The 18,858-nt window shown below is 67.6% G+C and overlaps 3 protein-coding genes across 4 annotated transcripts; 1 reads left to right on the top strand and 2 right to left on the bottom strand.

Moving 5' to 3' along the window:
- Positions 1-52: 52 nt before the first annotated feature.
- GDPGP1 (GDP-D-glucose phosphorylase 1) lies at positions 53-1,390 on the bottom strand (the record flags this gene model as incomplete). The annotated part of the gene is made up of 1 exon (XM_080351224.1): positions 53-1,390. One exon carries the CDS (start codon positions 1,388-1,390, stop codon positions 53-55), a length of 1,338 nt encoding a protein of 445 aa, XP_080207350.1.
- Positions 1,332-4,318, top strand: CIB1 (calcium and integrin binding 1). The gene is made up of 7 exons (XM_080351554.1): positions 1,332-1,439; positions 1,615-1,649; positions 2,118-2,220; positions 2,570-2,723; positions 3,010-3,128; positions 3,200-3,288; positions 3,552-4,318. Exons 1-7 carry the CDS (start codon positions 1,389-1,391, stop codon positions 3,571-3,573), a joined length of 573 nt encoding a protein of 190 aa, XP_080207680.1. The 5' UTR covers positions 1,332-1,388; the 3' UTR covers positions 3,574-4,318.
- Positions 4,319-5,971: 1,653 nt separating this feature from the next.
- SEMA4B (semaphorin 4B) lies at positions 5,972-13,625 on the bottom strand. Of its 2 annotated transcripts, XM_080351531.1 has the most exons (14): positions 13,508-13,625; positions 10,705-10,865; positions 10,384-10,446; positions 10,212-10,310; positions 9,958-10,069; positions 9,728-9,844; positions 9,472-9,629; positions 8,831-9,012; positions 8,528-8,678; positions 8,186-8,396; positions 7,984-8,099; positions 7,668-7,831; positions 7,491-7,585; positions 5,972-7,331 (listed from the first exon to the last, which is right to left on the bottom strand). In XM_080351531.1, the coding sequence occupies exons 1-14, from the start codon at positions 13,608-13,610 to the stop codon at positions 6,556-6,558; spliced, it is 2,508 nt and encodes an 835-aa protein (XP_080207657.1). In that variant the 5' UTR covers positions 13,611-13,625; the 3' UTR covers positions 5,972-6,555. The 2 variants fall into 2 exon arrangements, with proteins under 2 accessions (XP_080207657.1, XP_080207656.1); XM_080351530.1 differs by lacking the exon at positions 10,384-10,446 and having other exon boundaries at positions 13,508-13,543.
- Between the last annotated feature and the right edge of the window lie 5,233 nt (positions 13,626-18,858).

Here is an 18,858-nt window from a genome sequence, read left to right as displayed (position 1 = left end):
CCAACCGGAGCGGCCCCGCCGGTCGCGGTGCGGGTAGCGGCCGCGGCCCCGCTCAGCCCGCCAGCAGCCGCGCCAGCTCCTCGCCGAGGCGCAGCAGCTGCGTGTCCGGCAGGAGGTGCTCGCGGATGGCGCGCACAGCGCCGGTCTCGGTGAGGTCCCAGAAGGCCGGCTCCGCCGCCACCGGCAGGTACCCCGCCAGCTCGCACAGCGCCACGTTGAAGGCGGCGCCGTTCTTGGCACCGAAGCTGGGCTTGCGCGCCCACAGCAGCACCCGCAGCCCCCCGCCGGCCCCCGCCGCCCCCTCCGGCGGGTTGCCCCGCGTGGCCAGCACGTTGTAGGCCAGCCCGGTGTCCGTCAGGTGTTCCGCCGCCCGGCACACGTCCTGGGCCAGCAGCCCCAGCTCGGCGGGGCCGGCGGCGTAGAAGAGGAAGGCGGGCGCGGGGCCGGCCCACAGCAGACCGAGCCGCGGACAGAGCGGCTGGGCCGGCGCCGCCTCCACCGGCAGCGGGCGCGGCAGGTAGAGCCCGTGAAGGTGCAGGTGGTTAACCGAGGCGCAGCCGCCCAGCCCGTTGAAGCCCACGCAGAAGCCAGGGTGGGCGCTGAGCAGCGCGGCCTCCAGCCCCCCATGCAGCGCCGGGGCCGTGAGCGCCTGCGGCAGCCGCCGCGCCGGGGCCGGCAGCAGCAGGACGTGGCCGCGCTCCAGCGGGCTGGCGTTGATCGCCACCAGCAGCGGCTCAGGGGCCGCGGGGCGGGGCGCGTCCCCCGCCCTGCGCAGCCGGAGCAGCAGCTCGCCGGGGCGCAGGCGGGTGAAGTTGAAGGCTGCGGGGTCGAAGGGCTGCCGGAGGCTGCAGACGGGCTGCGGCGGGCGGCGCTCGGTGCCGCGCTGCACGTTGAGCTGCGCCACCAGCCGCATGGGGCCGGGCAGAACGCGGGTGGGGAGCGGCCCCAGCCGGTACCGGAACAGGCCTCGCTCCATCCGGTCGTCCCAGCCCTCTAGCAGCGCCCGGTCAAAGCGGGAGGGCGCGGAGCCTGGCTCGGCCCCCCAGCCGGCTCCCTGCAGGACGAAGTCCTCCTCCCCGTACACGAACTCCTCGGGACTCGGCTCGTCCGGCTCCTCGCTCGCCATGCCGGATGCCGGCCGGCTCCTGTCGGGGCGGATCGCTCGCTCAGCGCCCGGCGGGGCGGGGCTCAGCCGCGGGGACGGAACGAGACGGAACGGGACGGCCCGGAGGCCCCGCCCCGCTCCCCGGCCGTGCCGGCCCCCGGTGCCCGCCGTGCGCGCGCGGCCGCGTGGCTCAGGTGGGCGGGGCGTTCGCGGTGGGGGCGGGGACGGGCGTGGCCACGGCAGCGGCAGAGTGACGTGCGAGGCGGAAGCGGCGCGAGCCGCCATGGGGGGCTCGGCCAGCCTGCTGCCGCGCGAAGCGCTGCGCGAGTACCAGGTGCGGGGACACCGAGACCGGCACCGGGACCGGGATCGGCACCGGGACCGGCACCGGGGGTCACGGCGTTACCCTGGGGCAAGGGTGCCCGGAGGCCAAGGGTCCGGGAGCTGGGGTGCTGCGCCCCCGTGCCCGCCCGGCGCTGACCCGCGCTCTCCCCGCGCTCTCCCCGCAGGAGCTGACGTTCCTGAGCAAGCAGGAGATCCTGCTGTGAGTACGGGAGGGGGGGCTGCCCGGGCCCCCCCGGGATCCCCCCGCTCCCTCTCGGTCCCCACTGGGGTTCACCTCTGCCGGGGGGAGCCGGCCCGGCTGCGGGAGGGAGCCGCTCGGTGTCGATCCCCGGCTAGGCTGTCACCGGCCGCCGGAGCTTCAGCGGGCACAGGGCTGCGGGTGCCGCCGGTGGCGCGGGCTGCGGGCCGGGCCGGTGCTGGCTGCGGGGCCGGCCGGGAGGCAGCTCCTTCCCCCTGCAGTCCCGGCCCTCGGGCGGCCAGCCCGGCCGGTTCCTCTCCCTGCCGCGGCCGCCGGTGTCCCGGGAGCAGCGGCACAGGCGCTGCCAGTGCGGGACCCCGGTCTGGTTCTGCGCAGCTGGCAGGAGCTGTGGGGAACGGGCTGTCTGCTCTGCGCAGCCCTGGGCTGCCTCTCACGCCACAGAGCATCTCTTGTTCTTGCCTCTTCAAGTGCCTACAAGAGGTTCAGTGCGCTGCTGCCAAAGGAGGAGAGGGTGAACGTCTGCTCCGCACGCATTCCCAAGAGCCAGATCCTGACGCTGCCTGAGCTGCGGGTACGGTGCCGGGCACGCAGGACTCGCTACTGCTCCCTTTGTCTGGGTGTGTTTGGGCAGGGCCCTGTTTACTTGCCCCTGTGCTCTGCCCTCGATGCGACATTCACTTACCGCACAGCAGCTGTGCCAACAAACAGCTTCCGCGTCCTCGCTGTGCCATGGAGAATCCCAGAGATCCCTACTGTGCAGGGAGGCACAGGGCAGGGACAGTCCCACTGTGTGTGACTCACCGGGGGCACTGGGGCAGCTGTTTGAGGGCGCAGGGTTGGCACCAGCCTGCAGCCAGTGCCTGCTGCCTCGGAACAGCCCGGCCCTGCCAGCCCTGCCCTGAGCTGCTCTGTGTCGGCAGGCAAATCCCTTCCAGCACCGCATCTGCCATGTGTTCTCCACCTCAGAGGATGGGGATGACAGCATGTCCTTTGAAGACTTCCTTGATATGCTGAGCGTCTTCAGCGACTCTGCTACCTCGGACATCAAATCTCACTATGCCTTCCGTATATTTGGTAAGCCTGGGGGCAGATGCCATGTCCTGGGGTCCCCACACCTTGGGGCAGGGACAGATCCTTGTTTGTGAGGGCTGCCAGTGTCCTCAGGGTGCCCACAGGGACAGTGGCTTTAGGAATTTTCTGTGGGAACTGCAGGTTTGGCATCACAGCACGCAGCGAGGGGTGCAGTGTGGAGCCTGCTGTGTCCTCAGGCCACCCAGACCCTTGTCAAGTGTGAATGCATGCTCGTGACTCCCTGGGGTCGCTGTGGACCTGCTGAAACGTAACTTTCCTCTTCCAAAAGACTTTGATGACGATGGGACTCTGGACAGAAAAGACCTGGAGAAACTGGTGAACTGTCTGACTGGGCAAGGCGAGGAGTCCCGGCTGAGCAACATGGAGATGGAGCAGCTCATCCAAAATGTGAGCAGCCTTGGACTGGGCACGGGCTGCTGCTCAGTCCCAGCCAGGGCTCACCTGTCCCTCCCTGCCAGATCCTGGAGGAGTCCGACATCGACAAGGATGGCACCATCAACCTCTCTGAGTTCCAGCACGTCATCTCCCGCTCCCCGGACTTCGCCAGGTACCGTGGTCTGTGGCAGCATAGTCTGTCCCAGGGCCTCGCAGGGGGGTCACCTGCCCTGGTCACTACATTGGGGTAGAGCTCATGGTGCCTGTAACATGAGGTGACCTGTGTGAGGTCTCCCATAACAGCAGAGGGAACTGCAGCCCCTGCCTGCTCTGCAGAGCCTCACCCGCACAGGGTGACCGTCTCTGTAGTGCTGGGTGCTCGCAAAATGTGTGCAACCCAGCGAGGAGGTGCAGAACCTGCAGTGTCTCTTGCAGCTCCTTCAAGATTATCCTGTGAGAGCCCTGAGGCTCTGCGGCACAACCACTCCTCTGGCTGCCACAGCTCTTCGTGCTCCCAGAACATTTCCTCTTCTCACAAGCAGAGCGGCAGCGGCCGCGCTCCTCACCGTCCGCAGTGCCTTGGGCAGGACACACTCCTGCTGCCCCGAGAGCAGGGCCCCAGGAAGCTGCTGTGCCTGCAGCCACTCTGCTCTGCCAGGAGCGGATTTTATCTCCCTATGCAAACCAGGGGCAGCTCTGTGGGCCGGGGGGGAGGCACATGGAGCTGCTCCTGGCCCCTCTCTGCCCGCAGTACCAATTCGTGCCTTCCGTGAGCAGGCAGGGAGCTGCTGCCCAGCCAAGGCCCTGCCTGGCTCCCACAGCTTTCTGAGGACCTCCCTGCTGCAACGTGGATTCTTTGAGCAATAACCCAAATGTGGATCCATTTCTCTGAGCAATAACCAAACATGGATCCGTTTCTCTAAGCAATAACCCAAACATGGATCCTTTCTCTGAGCAATAACCCAAATGCGGATCCTTTCTCTGTGCAATAACCCCATGGCACTGCAGCTGTGCCATCCCAGCAGGAGCACTGTCCCCCCAGCACACAGGACACCATCCTGCCCTGGCCGGTGCGGCGCAGCGTCACTCAGGCTTTGCTCTCCTTCTCCTCTCTGTCCCCTCACTGGCTGGGGCTCAGCAGCAGCTCTGTCCCAGCCCCTTCCTCCCCCTGCTCCTGCAAGGACACAAATAAAGGGCTCTGGTTTCACCCTCACTCTGTGCTGCCTTTGTCTGGCTGTGGGGATGCAGAGGGGGCTCCGGCAGTGCGGCAGGACCAGTACCATGAGGGTGCTAGGGACACGGCCCCCTGCCAGGCCCCTCTGCCTCCATGCCAGCAGCTCCGGGGACAGGTCCCACATCCTGCATGGTGACAGCCCCTTCCGTGAGCCACCTCCCTCCGCTCAAACCAAGCACTGTTCCCAGCGGGCGCCACACAAAGAGCTCGGCCCTGGAGCAAGAGGCACAAAGGGAAATCCAGGGCAGGCGAGCAGCCACCTCCACTGCGGGCAGCGCCAGAGACCTTTGTGTCTGTTCAGCCAGCAGGCCTGGCCCTGGCCCACTGCCAGCTGTGGGCAGCAGCCCTGCCTGCATCGGCCCTGCCTGCCCCTGGCCCTGCCTGCATCGGCCCTGCCTGCCCCTGGCCCTGCCTGCATCGGCCCTGCCTGCCCCTGGCCCTGCCTGCATCAGCCCTGCCTGCCTCCGGCCCTGCCTGCATCAGCCCTGCCTGCCCCGGCCCTGCCTGCCCCCGGCCACGCTCCCCACCATGCCAGCAGCCTCCTCGCTGGAGCCACTGCGCAGGGCAATGTTGGGGCTGTGGTATCACCTGCTGGTGCCCAGGGTTTGTCTAGCCTCACGGCAGCACCCACGCTGGGTGGAGCGGCTGGCGGCTGTGCCAGGTGCTGGTGCGGCCATTTCTCATGTACCTGCTCCTGCTCCCGGCAGTGCTGGCCCTTCCAGCTCGGTGCCCCGCGGTGCTGATGCTATCTGTGCCACAGCCCCTGTGGCCCCGGGGCCGTGTCTGCTGGCACAGCACCAGCCAACGCCTGCGGTGGCTTTTTTGATGTCCCAGAACAGGCTGGGCAGGCTGGCTGGTGTGCTGGTCCAGCCAGGAGCAAGGCAGCACTGGTCCCTGGGGGAGCCTGTCCTGACACGCAGCCCAGCGTGGAGCTCACTGCTCCACATCCTGCGCTGCCGGCGCTTCCCAGGGACGAGGGCTCCCAAACGGCGCCGCACGCACATCCTGGTCCCAGCTGTCATGAAAACGTGGCTGGGGTCTGCCTGCAGGTGTGCAGGATGGGGAGAGGGACCTGCTCTCCTGGGGCTGCCAGCAGGGTCCTACGTGCAGCACAGCACCCCAGTCCTGGGCTGCCCAGCTCCCAGCCCCAGGCACCTCCCGGTCACCTCCGCCTTCCACCACTTCTCATGGTGCTGGGACAGTATCGCCCATCGCTCTGCAGCTTCCCCCGCTGTGGGGGCCACTCTGCTCTGTCTCCACCTTTACAGGGGTCACAGGACCCGCTGGCCCTCGTAGCAGCATGGCAAGGGCACAGCCACCTCCCAAAGGGCCCCGCGCTCAGCCACACGCAGGGACTTCACAGTCTGCAGGAGATCCGACCAACACACAATGCCACAAACAACTGGGCAGGTTTTTCTCCTGAGCGCCGCGAGTGCCAGACATGTTTCCTCTCCATGGGGCCACCCAGACACGGTCAGCACGCAGCCCCGCGCAGCAACACGCATGTCCAAAGGAGACACCTGACTTTATATAAAAACCACAGACGTTTCTGCACACGCACACGGGGACACAGAGATGAGTCGCTGCTCAGCCCAACATGGGGTGAGCGTCACCTCCCCTCTCTTCCCCGGGACACGATTCACATTTTCAACGTATTAAAAACGAACCAAGCACAGACACAGCACATGCCGCAGGTCACTGCACCAGCACTGCCCAGCCGCACGTGTGGCTCCGGGTCCCGCAGCAGGACGTCACAGTGGGTCGGGGCAAAGGGGGGCTGCGGCCGCCCCCTCTTGCCCTCTGCATAGAGGCAACTGGGGCCTCATGGCACCAGCAGAGCTGAGGCCGCACCAGCAGCCTGAGCCGGGCGCTGTGTCCATCCCTGTGGTGGGGATGCCAGGCTGGGGAAAAGTCCCACACGTCCCTGGAAGGCACGTGGGTCCCCGCGTACCCCTCGCACCAGCACCGACCCGGGAAGCGGGGCTGGAGCAGCCCCAGCGATGCCAAAGGAGCTCCCAGGGAAGCCAAACCCTGATGGGGCACACGGGGCCGGTGCCGCAGGCCAGGTGGGTGCCGCAGCGGGCGCAGGCTCTGGGCATGCATACACAGACAATACGGACCCCGGACGCGGCGCTGCGGTCCGGCGAGGCTCAGCAGAGCAGAGGCAATTGTGGGTGAGGGCTCGGCTCTCAGTTCTTGTCCCTGTCACACCACCGAGTCCTGGATCTCAGAGCCTAGGCGAACCCGGGGTCTTTGGCAGGCGGGGGACACCTCCACGAAGCTGTCCCGGACATGGAGGGGCCTCTTCTCCGATTCGGAGAAGGCACGTGGGGGGCCCGGGGGCTCATGCACAGGGGTGCTGACGATGTAGTTGTCCTGTAGCGCCTGGTAGCCCTTGTGCTCGGGCGCAGCACTGGGCAAGTTGCTGCCATTCAGGGGCAGGCTCTCCACCGGCTTGCGGGGTGGCTTCTGGTGCCGGCCAGGGTCACTGGGCTCCAACAAGGTCTTCATGCTGTCGTGGTGCCGGTGCAGCAGGAAGAGGGCCAGCACAAGAACGGCGGTGGCGAAGAGCACACACATCACCAGGAACTCGGTCCAGTAGGTCTTGCCATCCAGCTGCGCTGCGGCGCTGCCCACTGCTGAGGTGCTCCGGGACGTGCTGACAGTCTCCAGGCTGTCCCGGCCGGTGTCCCCCCTCCTGCCGGGCTCCGGTGGCCCGCGGGCTGGCTCCTGCACGCCCACGCAGTAGCTGGCCATCAGCTTGCGGAAGCCTTCCTCCAGCGACCAGCACTCGTAGGTGCCTGCCCGCTCAGGGCTGCCCACCAGGATGAGGGCTCCGTCGGGCAGCACCAGGTAGGAGCCATTGACGGGGGCCCCGTCGTGCAGCCAGCGCCGTGACGCCAAGTTGGAGAGCAGCCGGCACGGCAGCGGCCGCACCGCGTTTGGTGGCAGCTGCACCCGCTGGCATGGGGCACCCGAGGCTGTGGAAAGAATTGACAGGGACGTCAGCAAGGCTGTGGGGATCCCAGCCGGGGGCAGGAGGGATGGGGGTGCTGAGTGGGAGCCTGGGATGTGTGGGAGCCCCCAGGACACGCCGGGCCGGCAGTGGCTGCAGCCCCATGGCAGCCACCACAGCTCACCTGGGGGCAGGAGGACGCGGGGCCGGGGCTGGGAGGTGTTGGCCGGCTGGCACAGCCGCTCCGTGTCAGCGTCCTCGATGTCCTGTGCCCAGAGCCTGCGGACAGAGAGGAGTCGGGCAGCAAGGTGCTGTGGGGTGCTGCAGGGTGTAGGGGATGGAGAAGGGGTGCAGCACTCACTGGGGGTGCGCAGGGGAGTGAAGGCTGGCCCTGCGGCAGGCACCCCGGCTCCAGGCACAGAAGGGGTCCCGCGCCAGCACACACTCTCCACAGCTGCGGTACAGGCTGCAGTTGGCAAAGGGCACCTGAGCCACGGCCCTGTAGGTGGCTGCATAGACTAGGCCCTGCGGGAGGGGAGACGGCGGGGTCAGCGGTGGCCCCAGAGCTGTGCAGCGGGGTTGGCTCCTGTGCAGCCCAGCCCTCCCTGGCCCCCACGCAGGCTGAGCCCACAGCATCCCCCCCGTCCAGCCCTGCTGTTCCCGTGCCCAGCTCCTGCCTGGTTCTGGTCCAGCAACAGCTGCAGCACAGGCTGCCCAGCAGGGAAGAGGCGGATCTCCTCGATGATGTGCACCCGATGGTCCACCCGCACGGCCTTGTGCAACCGTCCATCATCTGCAAACACCAGGGCTGTGCTGAGCAGGGCCTGGGACACGCAAGGCACCAGCGCCTGCCCCGCGGCAGCCGGCGCCCGCACTCACCAGTGCCCAGGAACAGCACATCATAGGTGCCGTGGAGGCCCTGTGCGCGGTGGACGCCAATCTGCTGGTAGCGCAGGCGGCTCTGCAGCAGCAGCGGCTGGCTGCGCACAGGGCTGTCCATCAGGAAGTGGTCCTTGATGAAGTTCAGCACCCGGTCCGGCATCTGGAGGGACGAGTTGATCTTCAGGTGCCGCGTGTGGCTGGTGATGCACTGGGGAGAGAGGAGGAGGCTTGGCCAGGGCTCGGGGCAGCAGGTAGCCAAGTGGTCGTGCCGCAGTGGCTGCCAGGACACAAGGGGCTGCCCCGTGTCCTGCACCAGGCAGGCACCGAGGAGGCACATACCGTGCCTGGCCGGGGCTCTGGCACAGGGCCGGTGTCCGTGTACCACTGCTGCGTCTCGCGGTTCACCTCCTTGTAGAGCCCACCAAAGGCGCGTTGCACGCTGTGCATGGGGAAGGCGCAGACAGCCGAGCTGCCCAGCCCACCCTTGTTCCTGGCAGGGGAAAGGCAAAGCCCACAGCAGGATCAGGACCCTGGCTCCACCAAGCCTCCTGCGCCACCTCGGGAACCTGAGCATGGCCGGAGCTGAACTGCAGCTCCCGACCACCCCGCAGGCAGCGCTCCTGGGTCCCCCCGGCTGCTCACCACTGCGAGGTGAAGACCCCGTAGAAAAGTGTCTCCCTCCAGCGCAGCTCCCCCGGAGTGAGCACAAAGATGTCCTGCAGCACGTTGAAGGGGAAGCCATCCTCGGGGTGCGAGCAGAGCAGCTGTGCCTTCAGGAAGGTTGTCCAGCGCCGCTGCAGCACGCGCTCCCCACCCTGGTCCCCCTGCATGGCACAGCGGGTCAGGGTGCGATACCGTGGCTGCCCGGTGGCGGGGAGCCCCACGGGGCTGGGCGAGCAGAGCTGGGCTGTCTGTCCATCCGTACAGCAGTGCCCAGGCCCCAGGGAGCAGCCCCGGTGTTGGGGAGGCACAAGGAAAACAGCGCCTGAGGTGCCCAGGGGAAGGGAAACACAGGCTGAGAGGAGGATGGGGCTCGTGTCCCCTCTGGCAAGGGGTAGAGGAGATGGGGAAGGGCCACTGTCACCAATGGGGCCAGCAGGAGCAGCAGCCTTGAGCCACAGCCCTGGGCTGGGCACTACAGAGCTGTAACTGCCCCTTCCTGAGGTGTCCAGCAAACAGCAGGCAAAGGTGCTTAGGGTGGTCCCACGTCCCCCCTGCCCCAGCAGTAAGTGACATCCTGGCCACAGCCCCCCAGCACACCCCCGCCTCTGCCCTGCACCCACCTTGCAGACGCGCGCGATGCGGGAAACAATGGTGTTCTCAAAGTAGTCGAACTCCTTGCCGGTCTCACTGAAGAAGAAGTAGACCTTGTCGTCGTCACCCTCGGGGTTGCCAGCGGGCAGGCTCTCCTGCAGGTAGGCTGAGCCTACGAAGACTGGGTCTGGGGGGACAGGCACCTCAGCATTGCCCTGCCACCAGGACTGGCCCCCATCCTGCAGGACGGACACCCCGATCCACCATGCCAGCCCCAGCTCTCACCCTGCAGCCAGTTGAGGGAATTCTCTGTCTTGAGGGCGATGCGGCTCTCCTGGCTGCGGTAGATGGTGGGCTCATTGCCCTGGAAGTTGCTGACAGTCCCGGCGTAGAGCTCGCCATCTGCCAAAGAGACGCTCCCGCTGGGACCCGGCACACGCCGTGCGGCACAGCCCTGCTCCCCATGGACTCCGTGCTGGTCTGGCCCTAGTGTGGCCCGGGGCAGCATGCCTTACCGACCATGACGGCCGTGGAGCGGTACTCAGGGTCAAAGGGGCAGCGTCCCTTCCCGTCCTCCAGCAGCACCTTCCCCGACGTGTCTCGCTCCAGGCTGAAGTGCTGCACATTCTGCAACAAAACCGGACTGTGAGCTGGCAGCACTGCCAGCACCTGCCCCTGTGTCCAGGACCCCGTCACGGGGCCTGGATGGCAGAGAGGAGCCCGTACTCCCCGTGGCACCGCAGCCCCTAGCCCTGCTCCCCATGCTCACGATGTAGGCGCAGGCCGGGCTGAAGGCGCAGGTCCCGCAGGTGTAGAGGTGGGTGCTGTTCAGTTGCAGCAGCATCTTGATGTAGTTGTGACAGTCCCTCTGCAGGGCGAGAGGACCTGGCTCAGCCCCCTGCATGCCCCCACCACAGCCCCCCAGCACCTGCGGGGCTCACCTGGGGGTCCTTGCCTTTGAATACGCACTGCCTCTTTTTCTCCTCATCTGCGCCCCATGGCAGCTGCAGGGAGGGGACAGTCACAGGAAGTCCTGTGTCACAACCGACCGCGACAGAGCCCATCTCCTGCCCCCAGCATCAATATCCTCCCCACCCCAATAGGGCTGCGAGGCAGACAGTGGCTGGGCCAGAGCATCGCTCTGCCTGGGACACCAGTGCTGGCTTGGTGTCCCCTTTTCTTCCGCAGGGACAACCCAGCTCCAGCCCAGCCCAGGGGCTCTGTTGTCCCATGCAGGACTCAGCCCCTGTCTGTGGGCTCACCCTGCGAGCCGGTGCCCCAGGATGGAAGTGGCTAGTATTGACGGCGATGAGCATCTCACGTGCCCCCAGGTAGAGGGTGCCGCTGTCCGGGCTCAGCAGCAGGGTTGTGTAGTTGGACACGCCAGGCACCTCGAACCGCTGCACAACTCGCTCGGCTGAGTCTGGGGAGGGAGAGTGATGGGTGTCAGCCCCGCACAGCCTGTGCGGGTCAGCACTAACGCCCACGGCCCCGCGTCACAGGTTGCTCCTAGCCCCTCTGTCGGGCACCAGTGCCCTCGGATCCCACCTTGGCCATGCCACTGCACGGAGCTGCCAGGACTGGATGCGGCTCTGCCCACGGAGCCAGACACACGTGGCACCACACTTCAGGGAGCCATGCACTGCCACTACAGCACCGAGGGCAGCACTGCTGCTGCCAGCACCAGCGGCCACCTTGTCCGGCCCCAGGTTGGCCCCAGGACACCACAGCCGTTCTGCCTGGCACCGGGCACTGCAGCCAGGTCTGCACTTGCCCAGCCACACACAGCCCTGGGCTCAGCCCAGCCCCGCAGGGACCCCAAGCCCACCAGCCCCTGGCAGGGAGACGGGTGCTGGGACCAGCTGCCCACCCCGGTGCACGGGTGGCTCTGGTGGCTGCCTGTGCCAGACACTGGGGCAGAGGCTGCTAGAGCCGGCTGAGTCACAGGCACCCGCGCTGCCTGTCCCTGTCCCGCGTGGGTGGCTGGGCCCAGGAAGCCCTTCCTCTGCTTTCCCTGCTCTGCTCTCCTGCAGCTGCTGTGAATCAGCCGCCCAGCTGTGTCAGCGGGACACGTCGAGCTGACTCACACTGCCAACTCCCTCACCCCTGACCCCCCCATGCCCCAGGGACGTCCCGACCTTCCCTGACCCCCTGCCTGTGCCCAGATCCCTGCCGGAACAGCCCGGGGCTCCTGACAACCCCAGCTCGGTGCAAGCTACAGTGAGGACCTGAGGTGCTGTGATGCCAGCATTACTGTGGGGACAGACCCTGCTCCTTCCCTTGTCTCTCCATGAGCCCTGGCTGCTGCAGAATGGGGCAGTATCTCCCCATCCCCTGGATCTCCCCTGGCCCAGCACCCGCTCCAGTTCTTCTGCCGACCCCAGGGCATTGTCCCATGGAGGGTCCTGTGCCCCAGCACCAGGGTGATGCCCCCACAGTGGGCACAGCCCCAGCACAGGGGCAGCGGGAGCCCCTGCACCCCACAGAGCTGGCCCAGCCCAGGGAGCTGCAGGAGCCTGTGCTGGCTGCCAAGGGACCTGTTAGGACAAGACCTGCTTCTTCCAGACAAACCTGCTGGAGGCACATCCAGCACTTCCAGGGGAGCAGCTCACCAGCTCCTCCCTCCCAACAACCGCAAGCCCCACACGGCCACACTTGCCAGCTCCATGGGAGCCATGGCCAGGCACACGCTGCTGCTGGCACAGCAGCTGACCTGTGCCCCAGCTCCCTGGGACAGCCCTGAGGTCCAGGTCGGGATCCTCGGGTACAGCCCGTGAGCTGCAGCCCCTGCAGTCAAAGCAGCCTCTGCAGTGGGCAGAGCTCGGGCTGAACCGGTCTGTGCAAGCAGGGCCGGGCAGTGTGGCTCGGCACAGCGTGGCACAGCATGGCATGACGCTGAGCTGGGCTGTCCTGCTCCCGGAGCTCCCATCCAGCTTGGCAGGTCACAGATCTGCTGGTGCCACCACAGCCGCGGCCAGCGGTCATGGGAGCACATGATGGGGCCACGTCCACGCCAACGAACTGCAATCACATGGAGCCAGGGAGAGCTCCCAGCTGCCCGCGTCTCGTTGCCAGAGCCAGCCCGACCCAAACCACTGCACCCTCCCAGGCTGCCCAGCACGGGACGGCTCCGCTGGCCAGCAGCAGCTGGATTTAGCCACCTTCTCCCAGCAGTGAAGCCAGCCCAGACACACATGGGCAGCCCCCATCATGCTACAGCTCCAGTAACTGCTGGTGCCAAGCCCAAGCTGCCTGCGGAGTGCGCCCTGCTGCTCACCCATCCCACAGAGCTGCTGGGGGTCTGTGCAGGGCAAGAGGGGTCTGTGGGCCAGGCCCCCCACTTGCCTCCCCTGGCCGAGCAGCAAACCCTGCCAGAGCTGCACTGTTGATGGGGGCTGCGATGGGTCCCAGAGCAGCCTGGAGCCAGGCAGAGCACAGCAAGCGGCTGTGCAGAGCCCACGGACACAGCTGAGAGTGGAGGGGGCTGGCAGGCCCCGGCAGTCCCAGAAAGGATGAAGCCACAGGCTAAACCCTGTGGCCAGCTCAGCCCATCCCATGCTCGCACAGGACGCGGCTGCCACTGCTGCCCAGTGTGCAGGGACATGAGCACCCCTGGTGCCCCAGATCCACTCACACCTTCGGTGCAGGTCCCAACACAGAGAATCGTGCCGCCCCCTGGCTCCCCGACTGCCGTGTGTGCAGCCCTGCAGCCCCAGCACGCTGCCTGTCCAGGCAGCACAGCCCCAGCCCCGGCTGCTGCTTCCACCACCCGGGGGCCACGCTGCCCTGCGTCCCCCTGCCCGCCCCGGGGAGCGCGGCCACCCCAGCTCCTCGGCGGGACACGAGCCCCAGCTTGCCGGGCCGATCAGGAGGGTGTTGTGCAGCCTCAGCACCGCCGGCTGTCACAAGGCGTTTCCACGCGGGGCCACCCTGTCCCGCGGCGTGAGGAGCCCGGGGGGGTTGGGCGGGATGCTCCCCCGCCCCGGGGAAAGGACCCGCCGGACCCCGCGGGCAGACCCTCCCGGTAGGCCGGCGGACACTCACCGTGGGCAGACGGACACTCACCGTAGGACAGGCTGACCCGCGGGACCGGCTCCTGCGCCGCCGAGAGCAGCAAAGCCGCCAGCACCGAGTGCGCCAGGACGGGCAGCGCCGGCCGCGCCGCCATCCCGGGCCGGGCCGGCCGGGCCTCCGCCGCCTCCCGCGAAGCCGCCCGGGCTCTGCAGACCTGCGGAGAGAGGGACTCAGCGGTGGCTCGGCTCGGCTCGGCCCCGGCACCGCCCCCGCCCGCCCCGGCCCCGGGGCTGCCCGCCCGCCCGCTCGGGCACCGGGGCGGGACCGGGCGGAGCGGAGCGGGGGGGTAACGCACCCCGCCCAGGCCAGCTGTACCGAGCCGGGCTGTACCGAGCCGTGCCGGTGCCCCGGGCGGGGCGGGCAGTTCGGAAAAGGAGGCGGACGGTTCCCCGCAGGGGCCGCTCCGACCCGACCCGCTCCCGGGGCATCGCGGCCTCGTGGGGAAGCCGGTGCTGTGAGAATCCCCCCGTCGCCCGCCCTCGTACCCGGCTGTGCCCGCCCGCGCAGTCCCAGCGAGCAGCAGCCAGTCACGGTCCCGGAGGGGCTGGTGCTTTGTCTCATACACTAACAGCAGCCGCGGGTCTCCACAGCACCCACACTTCTCTCCCCGCAGTGGGGGTCCAGCCGGGCAGGAGTCCCGAGGATGTCTGTCCCGGGAAATGCTGGCCTGGGGATGTCTGTCCTGGGACAGTTTGGCCTCAAGGCTGCAGCCACAGCCCATGGCTGTGCAGGGAGTGCTGCTGCTCCCACAGCCCCTTAGCTCAAGCTTTGCTCTATCCCCACTCTCCATGTGCAACAGACTGTGCTCCCTGCGGGGGGCTGTGACCCTGCCCTGGCACAGCCAGCGCTCCCTGTACCACCCAGGGAATGACGGGCTCCCACGGGGCGCAGCACAGCCAGGCAGTGGGATGCCTGTGCCAGCCCACCCCATGGGGCAAAGCTTCCTGGTACGGGTGTCCACACAGGGCAGCACCCAGGTACATGGGACATGTCCCTGCCACCCCCAATGCCCTGTCCCTGGGGGCTCCTGGATGAGGATGGTCCCAGCATGGGCTGGGTGGCACGGGCACACCAAGGAGCAGGCAGGATGCTCTGCCTGGGCCCATGGTAGGCTCTGAACAGTGTGCGGGGAGAGCTCTTAACCCCCTGCAGAAGCACATGCAAACCCCAGAGAACTGCCTGCTCGTCCAGCGATTGCCATGGCAACCCGTTATTAATGACAGCTGCTTATTTTGCCATGGAAACTGAGAGAAAGGGTCTCTCCTTGCAGCAGGCAGCTCTCCCGGGGCTGGGGCTGCCCTGCAGCTGCCCTCCTGATGTGCCCTCCTGCTTGGCCAGCTCTGGCCACAGAATCCAGGCCATTGCCACCCCACCGGTGAGGCTCCCCGCAAGACCCTGCCCAGGGAAAACACTTCCCACGCTCCTGGGACAGCTGTGCCCATGCCCCAGGACAGCTGTGCCCGCATTCTTGGGATGACTTTGCCCACAGTCTACCTGTTCGGCAGTGCTGGACGGTGCCTGGGCTGTACCTGCTGTCCAGGAGCTGGGGCTGCCGGTGGGGGCCCTGCCTTCCTCCTCAGCTCAGTTCCCTTCCTGCTCCCGCTGTGCTTGCCGGAGGCTGACGTCCCTTCCTGGGCCGGGGACAGTGCTGCTGGCTCTGCTCCACCTGCCTTATCAGCACCTTTGCCCGGGAAGTGCCCCAGACGGGAAAGGGCTCTGCATCACAGAACCAGGCACGTCACCATGCATGGGGTGGGAGCAGATACACACCTCTGCAGCCATGGCTCCACGGCCCCATGGCACCCCAGGGGTCCCTGGGGGAGTTCTGGCAACCTGGCCATCACCCGTGTGCTGTGCCAGCACCCCAGTGTGATGGCATGCAGCGACAGGAACCCCCCGCAGGGATGCCAGCTGCTCTGCAGTTGGGCAGGGTGGTGGGAGAGGGGGGCGGCCCTGGCCCAGGCTGGGCAGCGACCAGGCAGCGGAGCGAGGCCAGAGCCTGCGCCTTTAAGCACAGCCTGCGCGGCGCTCCCCAGCACTGCTGGCAGCCTGGCCTGTTTACGACAAACTCCCATTTATCTCCTCTGCCTGCCCACGCAGGCTGCCAGCACGGGGCAACGCCAGGGGCACCCTGCAGCACCCGTCCTGCTGGTGCACGGGCGCAGGCGCCGGGCTGGCGTGTGCGTCTCCTGCGCAACTCTGCAGGTACCTGCACACACGAGGGCAGCAGCCCTGCCATGTCCCGGCCCACCTGCGCCTGCAACAGCGGTCTGCAATGGGGAAACTGCTCAGGGTGCTGGGCTCAGGCAGCACCAAAACCCATGGCCTGGGGTCACCAGGCAGGCAGAGCGGTGGTTTCTGCACCAAATTCCCACACCAGCACCCTCCACCCTGTTGTGGGTGCCTGGGAAGGGAGCTACAGAGCTGAGTCCTGCTGCCTGCAAGGAGCAGCGCTGGGGCTGCATGTGCCCTGCTGCTGCGGCTGCTGCCTGTACGCTCACACCTGCTTTCCGCAGCCTGCCCAGCGCAGACAGCAGCGCAGGCAGCAGCGCAGGCACATCCCCTGCTCACAGGCCTGCACCCGGCTCGCACGCCGCCTACGCGCCCCAGCTCTTCCTTCCGACCCACATCTCCCGGGGCTCACACGCGCCCCCGGCTCGGCTCTCTCATGGAGCTGCCAGACAACACCAGGCGGACCCCCCACCCACAGCCTCCTCTGGCCGCGCACACGCGCAGAGCGGCCCCGTGCTTGCACGCACACCTGCAGCTGCACAGGCCCTGCTGATTCACGCACAGATGCTCCCAGACCAGCTGCTCCGCACGGCCGCTCGGAGAACACCACGCGTCCTGCTATGGCCGGGCTGGCTCTGCCGGCACAGCTGTGGGCGGCATGGCAGGGAGGAGTGCGGTGCAGGCACACTGGCTCTGCTCTGCTTCGCTGCACCCGGCAGCTGGTGGCCCCGAGGGAGAGGCCTCACTCAGAACGAGGGAAGGGGCCGGGGCAGCCTCCAGCCCGCGGTGCAGGAGGGCAAAGCCCGGTGCTGGCCCTGGTGCAGGGCCTGGGGGCATGGCCAGCCAGGCAGGGCACCACAGGGTGCCCACAGGGCCCAGGGGCCCCGGGCAGCCTCCCCGTCCCATGGGCACAGCCCTGCCACCCTGCAGCCCTGCTCTCTGCCCCTCCGCAGGCACATGAAGCCTGGCTGCTCTGTACCTCTGGAGGGTGCTGGAGTCTGTGCGAGGGCAGCATACACCAGCCCCGCGCTGCCCCACAGCATCCTCTTCATCCTGGGCAGGGCACCCTATGGGGGCCCTGCACCCAGCCTACCCAGCACCACACAAAACGCACCCATCCCATTGCTGCCATTGCCCCTCTGCCCCACGCTCCTGCACGATGATGGGCTCAGCTCTGGGGACTATGGGACTACGGCCCACTTACAGGCCACCTTCACCCCATAAGTGCCAGCACCTGTGAGCACCCGCACACTGCCTGCCCGGGACACTGCAGGACACACAGGGTGTGCTCTGGGTCTCCACCGCTTGTGGGGCACTACTGGCATAGGCCAAAGCAGGGACAGCAAGCACCCTTGGAGGGCTGGGACGTGTTGGGTTCTAAGCGCAGGCACTTCTGCACCCTAGGGTCCTGGCTCAGGGATGTGCGGCCCCCTCTCCACCATCCCTGGCCCCACAGAGCTCCAGCCAGTGCTGGTATCCTTGGCCCCACTCACCAGTGCCAGAACCCCAAAGCAGCCACGGCACCAGGGAAGCAGACACTGGATCACTGGGGAGACCCTACAGCCCATGTGGCTCCAATTTTGCTGTGTCCCCAAGACTAAGGGCTGTTTGGCACCCAACGGCACTGCCAAGAGCAGTGGCCGCATGCTGGGGACATACAGCGTGTGTGCAGCCTGCAAGTGCCTATGGCACGTCCACACGTGGGACACGCCATGCACACGTGTGCCCGATACCTGAGTGTGCACACACACCTCCTACGAGCAACCTGTAACACGTCCAGAACGCTGTGCGTGCACTTCCGCACCCTCAGCCGTAACGCACACCCGACATATGTAAACACACCAGGGAGGCTGACGGGCAAAACACACCCCGCCCGAACGGCAAACACACACCTGGAACCACCCCGCGGGGAACAGCCGCGGCGGGTGGGCTACCAGCACATACGCACCCACACACCCGCAGTGCGCGGCACCCTGCACACACACACGCGCACATGCACACTCTCACACACACGCAGTCCCAGCCCCCTCCACCACCCTCACCACACACACGCCTCAGGGAGCCCCGTGCACAGCCCCTGGGCGCACGCACACACACACACACACACACACACACACACACACACACACACACACACACACACACCCCTGCACATGCACACCCCGCACAGCCCCGCACACCCGCACAAGACCCTTCGCAGGAATCGTGCACACACACACAGACACGCCCCTCGCACGCAGCCGCCCGTGCACAGCCCGTGCACAGCCCTTGCACACCCCCCGTGCCCAGTGCTCCCCCCGGCCCGGCGCGCCCGCCCGCTGCTCACCGGCTCGGCGGCGGGTGCGGCGGGACCCGCCGGCAGCGGAGGCGGCTCCGGGGTTCCCGCCCGCGGCGGGGCGGCTCCGGGCGGCTCCGGCTGCTCCGCCCGCCGCTCGCAACAAAGGGCCGCCCCGCCCGGCCGGCCCCGCCGCCGCCCGGCCCCCGCTCCGCCACCGGCACTGCTCCGGGTGTCCGGCCCGCCGGGGGCGGTTGCTCCTGGCTCAGGGGTTCAGTCCTAGTATTGGGGTGCGGGAGCTAGAGGGGCCCTGGCTCAGCGGCAGGGGAGGGGGAGTCCCGGCGTGGGGCTGCCCGGGGTTGTGCTGGCCCTGGGCTGGTGCTGGCCCCTCTACGAGCTGGTGCTCGTGTCTGCAAGCAAGGCTGGCCGCACGCTGCCCTGCCACTCTCAGAGCAGCGCTATGGGGCTGGCAGGGAGCGTGGTCTGGCGGGGCAGCAGCGTGTGCCCTGCCGGGGGCCCTTCTCAGGTGAAAGCCCACGAGGAATGGGGTGCAGCAGGACAGCAGCCCCCGGAGCAGAGGTGTCTGCCCTGCGTGGCAGCTGCGGGGACACCCAGTGCACGTGCACATGGCTCCAGGCATCACCATGAGGTCCCTGTGGTGACACCCAGCTCCAGGCGTTTTGGGGTAACTCATGGCTCCCAGCATCTTGCGGTGACACACAGCTCCATGTGGTTTGGGGTAGCCCACGGGTCCACGTGTCCCCACGGTGACACGCTTGGAGCTGGAGACTGCTGGCCAGGTGCCAGCGGTGCACAGAGCTGCCGAGTCTGCAGA

Source organism: Nesoenas mayeri (assembly GCF_963082525.1).
Source record: "Nesoenas mayeri genome assembly, chromosome: 11".
In the NCBI taxonomy this organism is placed as follows: domain Eukaryota; kingdom Metazoa; phylum Chordata; class Aves; order Columbiformes; family Columbidae; genus Nesoenas; species Nesoenas mayeri.
Note: the sequence above shows the minus strand (reverse complement) of the source record. Positions and strands in the feature narration are given on the sequence as shown.

Coding starts and splice junctions, on each gene's coding strand:
- CIB1 (XM_080351554.1), top strand. CDS start 1,389: ATGGGGGGCTCGGCCAGCCTGCTGCCGCGCGAAGCGCTGCGCGAGTAC. Junction 1,650..2,117: donor AGCAAGCAGGAGATCCTGCT/GTGAGTACGGGA, acceptor TGCCTCTTCAAG/TGCCTACAAGAGGTTCAGTG. Junction 3,289..3,551: donor CGCTCCCCGGACTTCGCCAG/GTACCGTGGTCT, acceptor TGTCTCTTGCAG/CTCCTTCAAGATTATCCTGT.
- SEMA4B (XM_080351531.1), bottom strand. CDS start 13,610: ATGGCGGCGCGGCCGGCGCTGCCCGTCCTGGCGCACTCGGTGCTGGCG. Junction 10,447..10,704: donor CTGGGGCACCGGCTCGCAGG/GTGAGCCCACAG, acceptor CCCTCCCTGCAG/CTGCCATGGGGCGCAGATGA. Junction 8,679..8,830: donor GGGGTCTTCACCTCGCAGTG/GTGAGCAGCCGG, acceptor TTCCCCTGCCAG/GAACAAGGGTGGGCTGGGCA.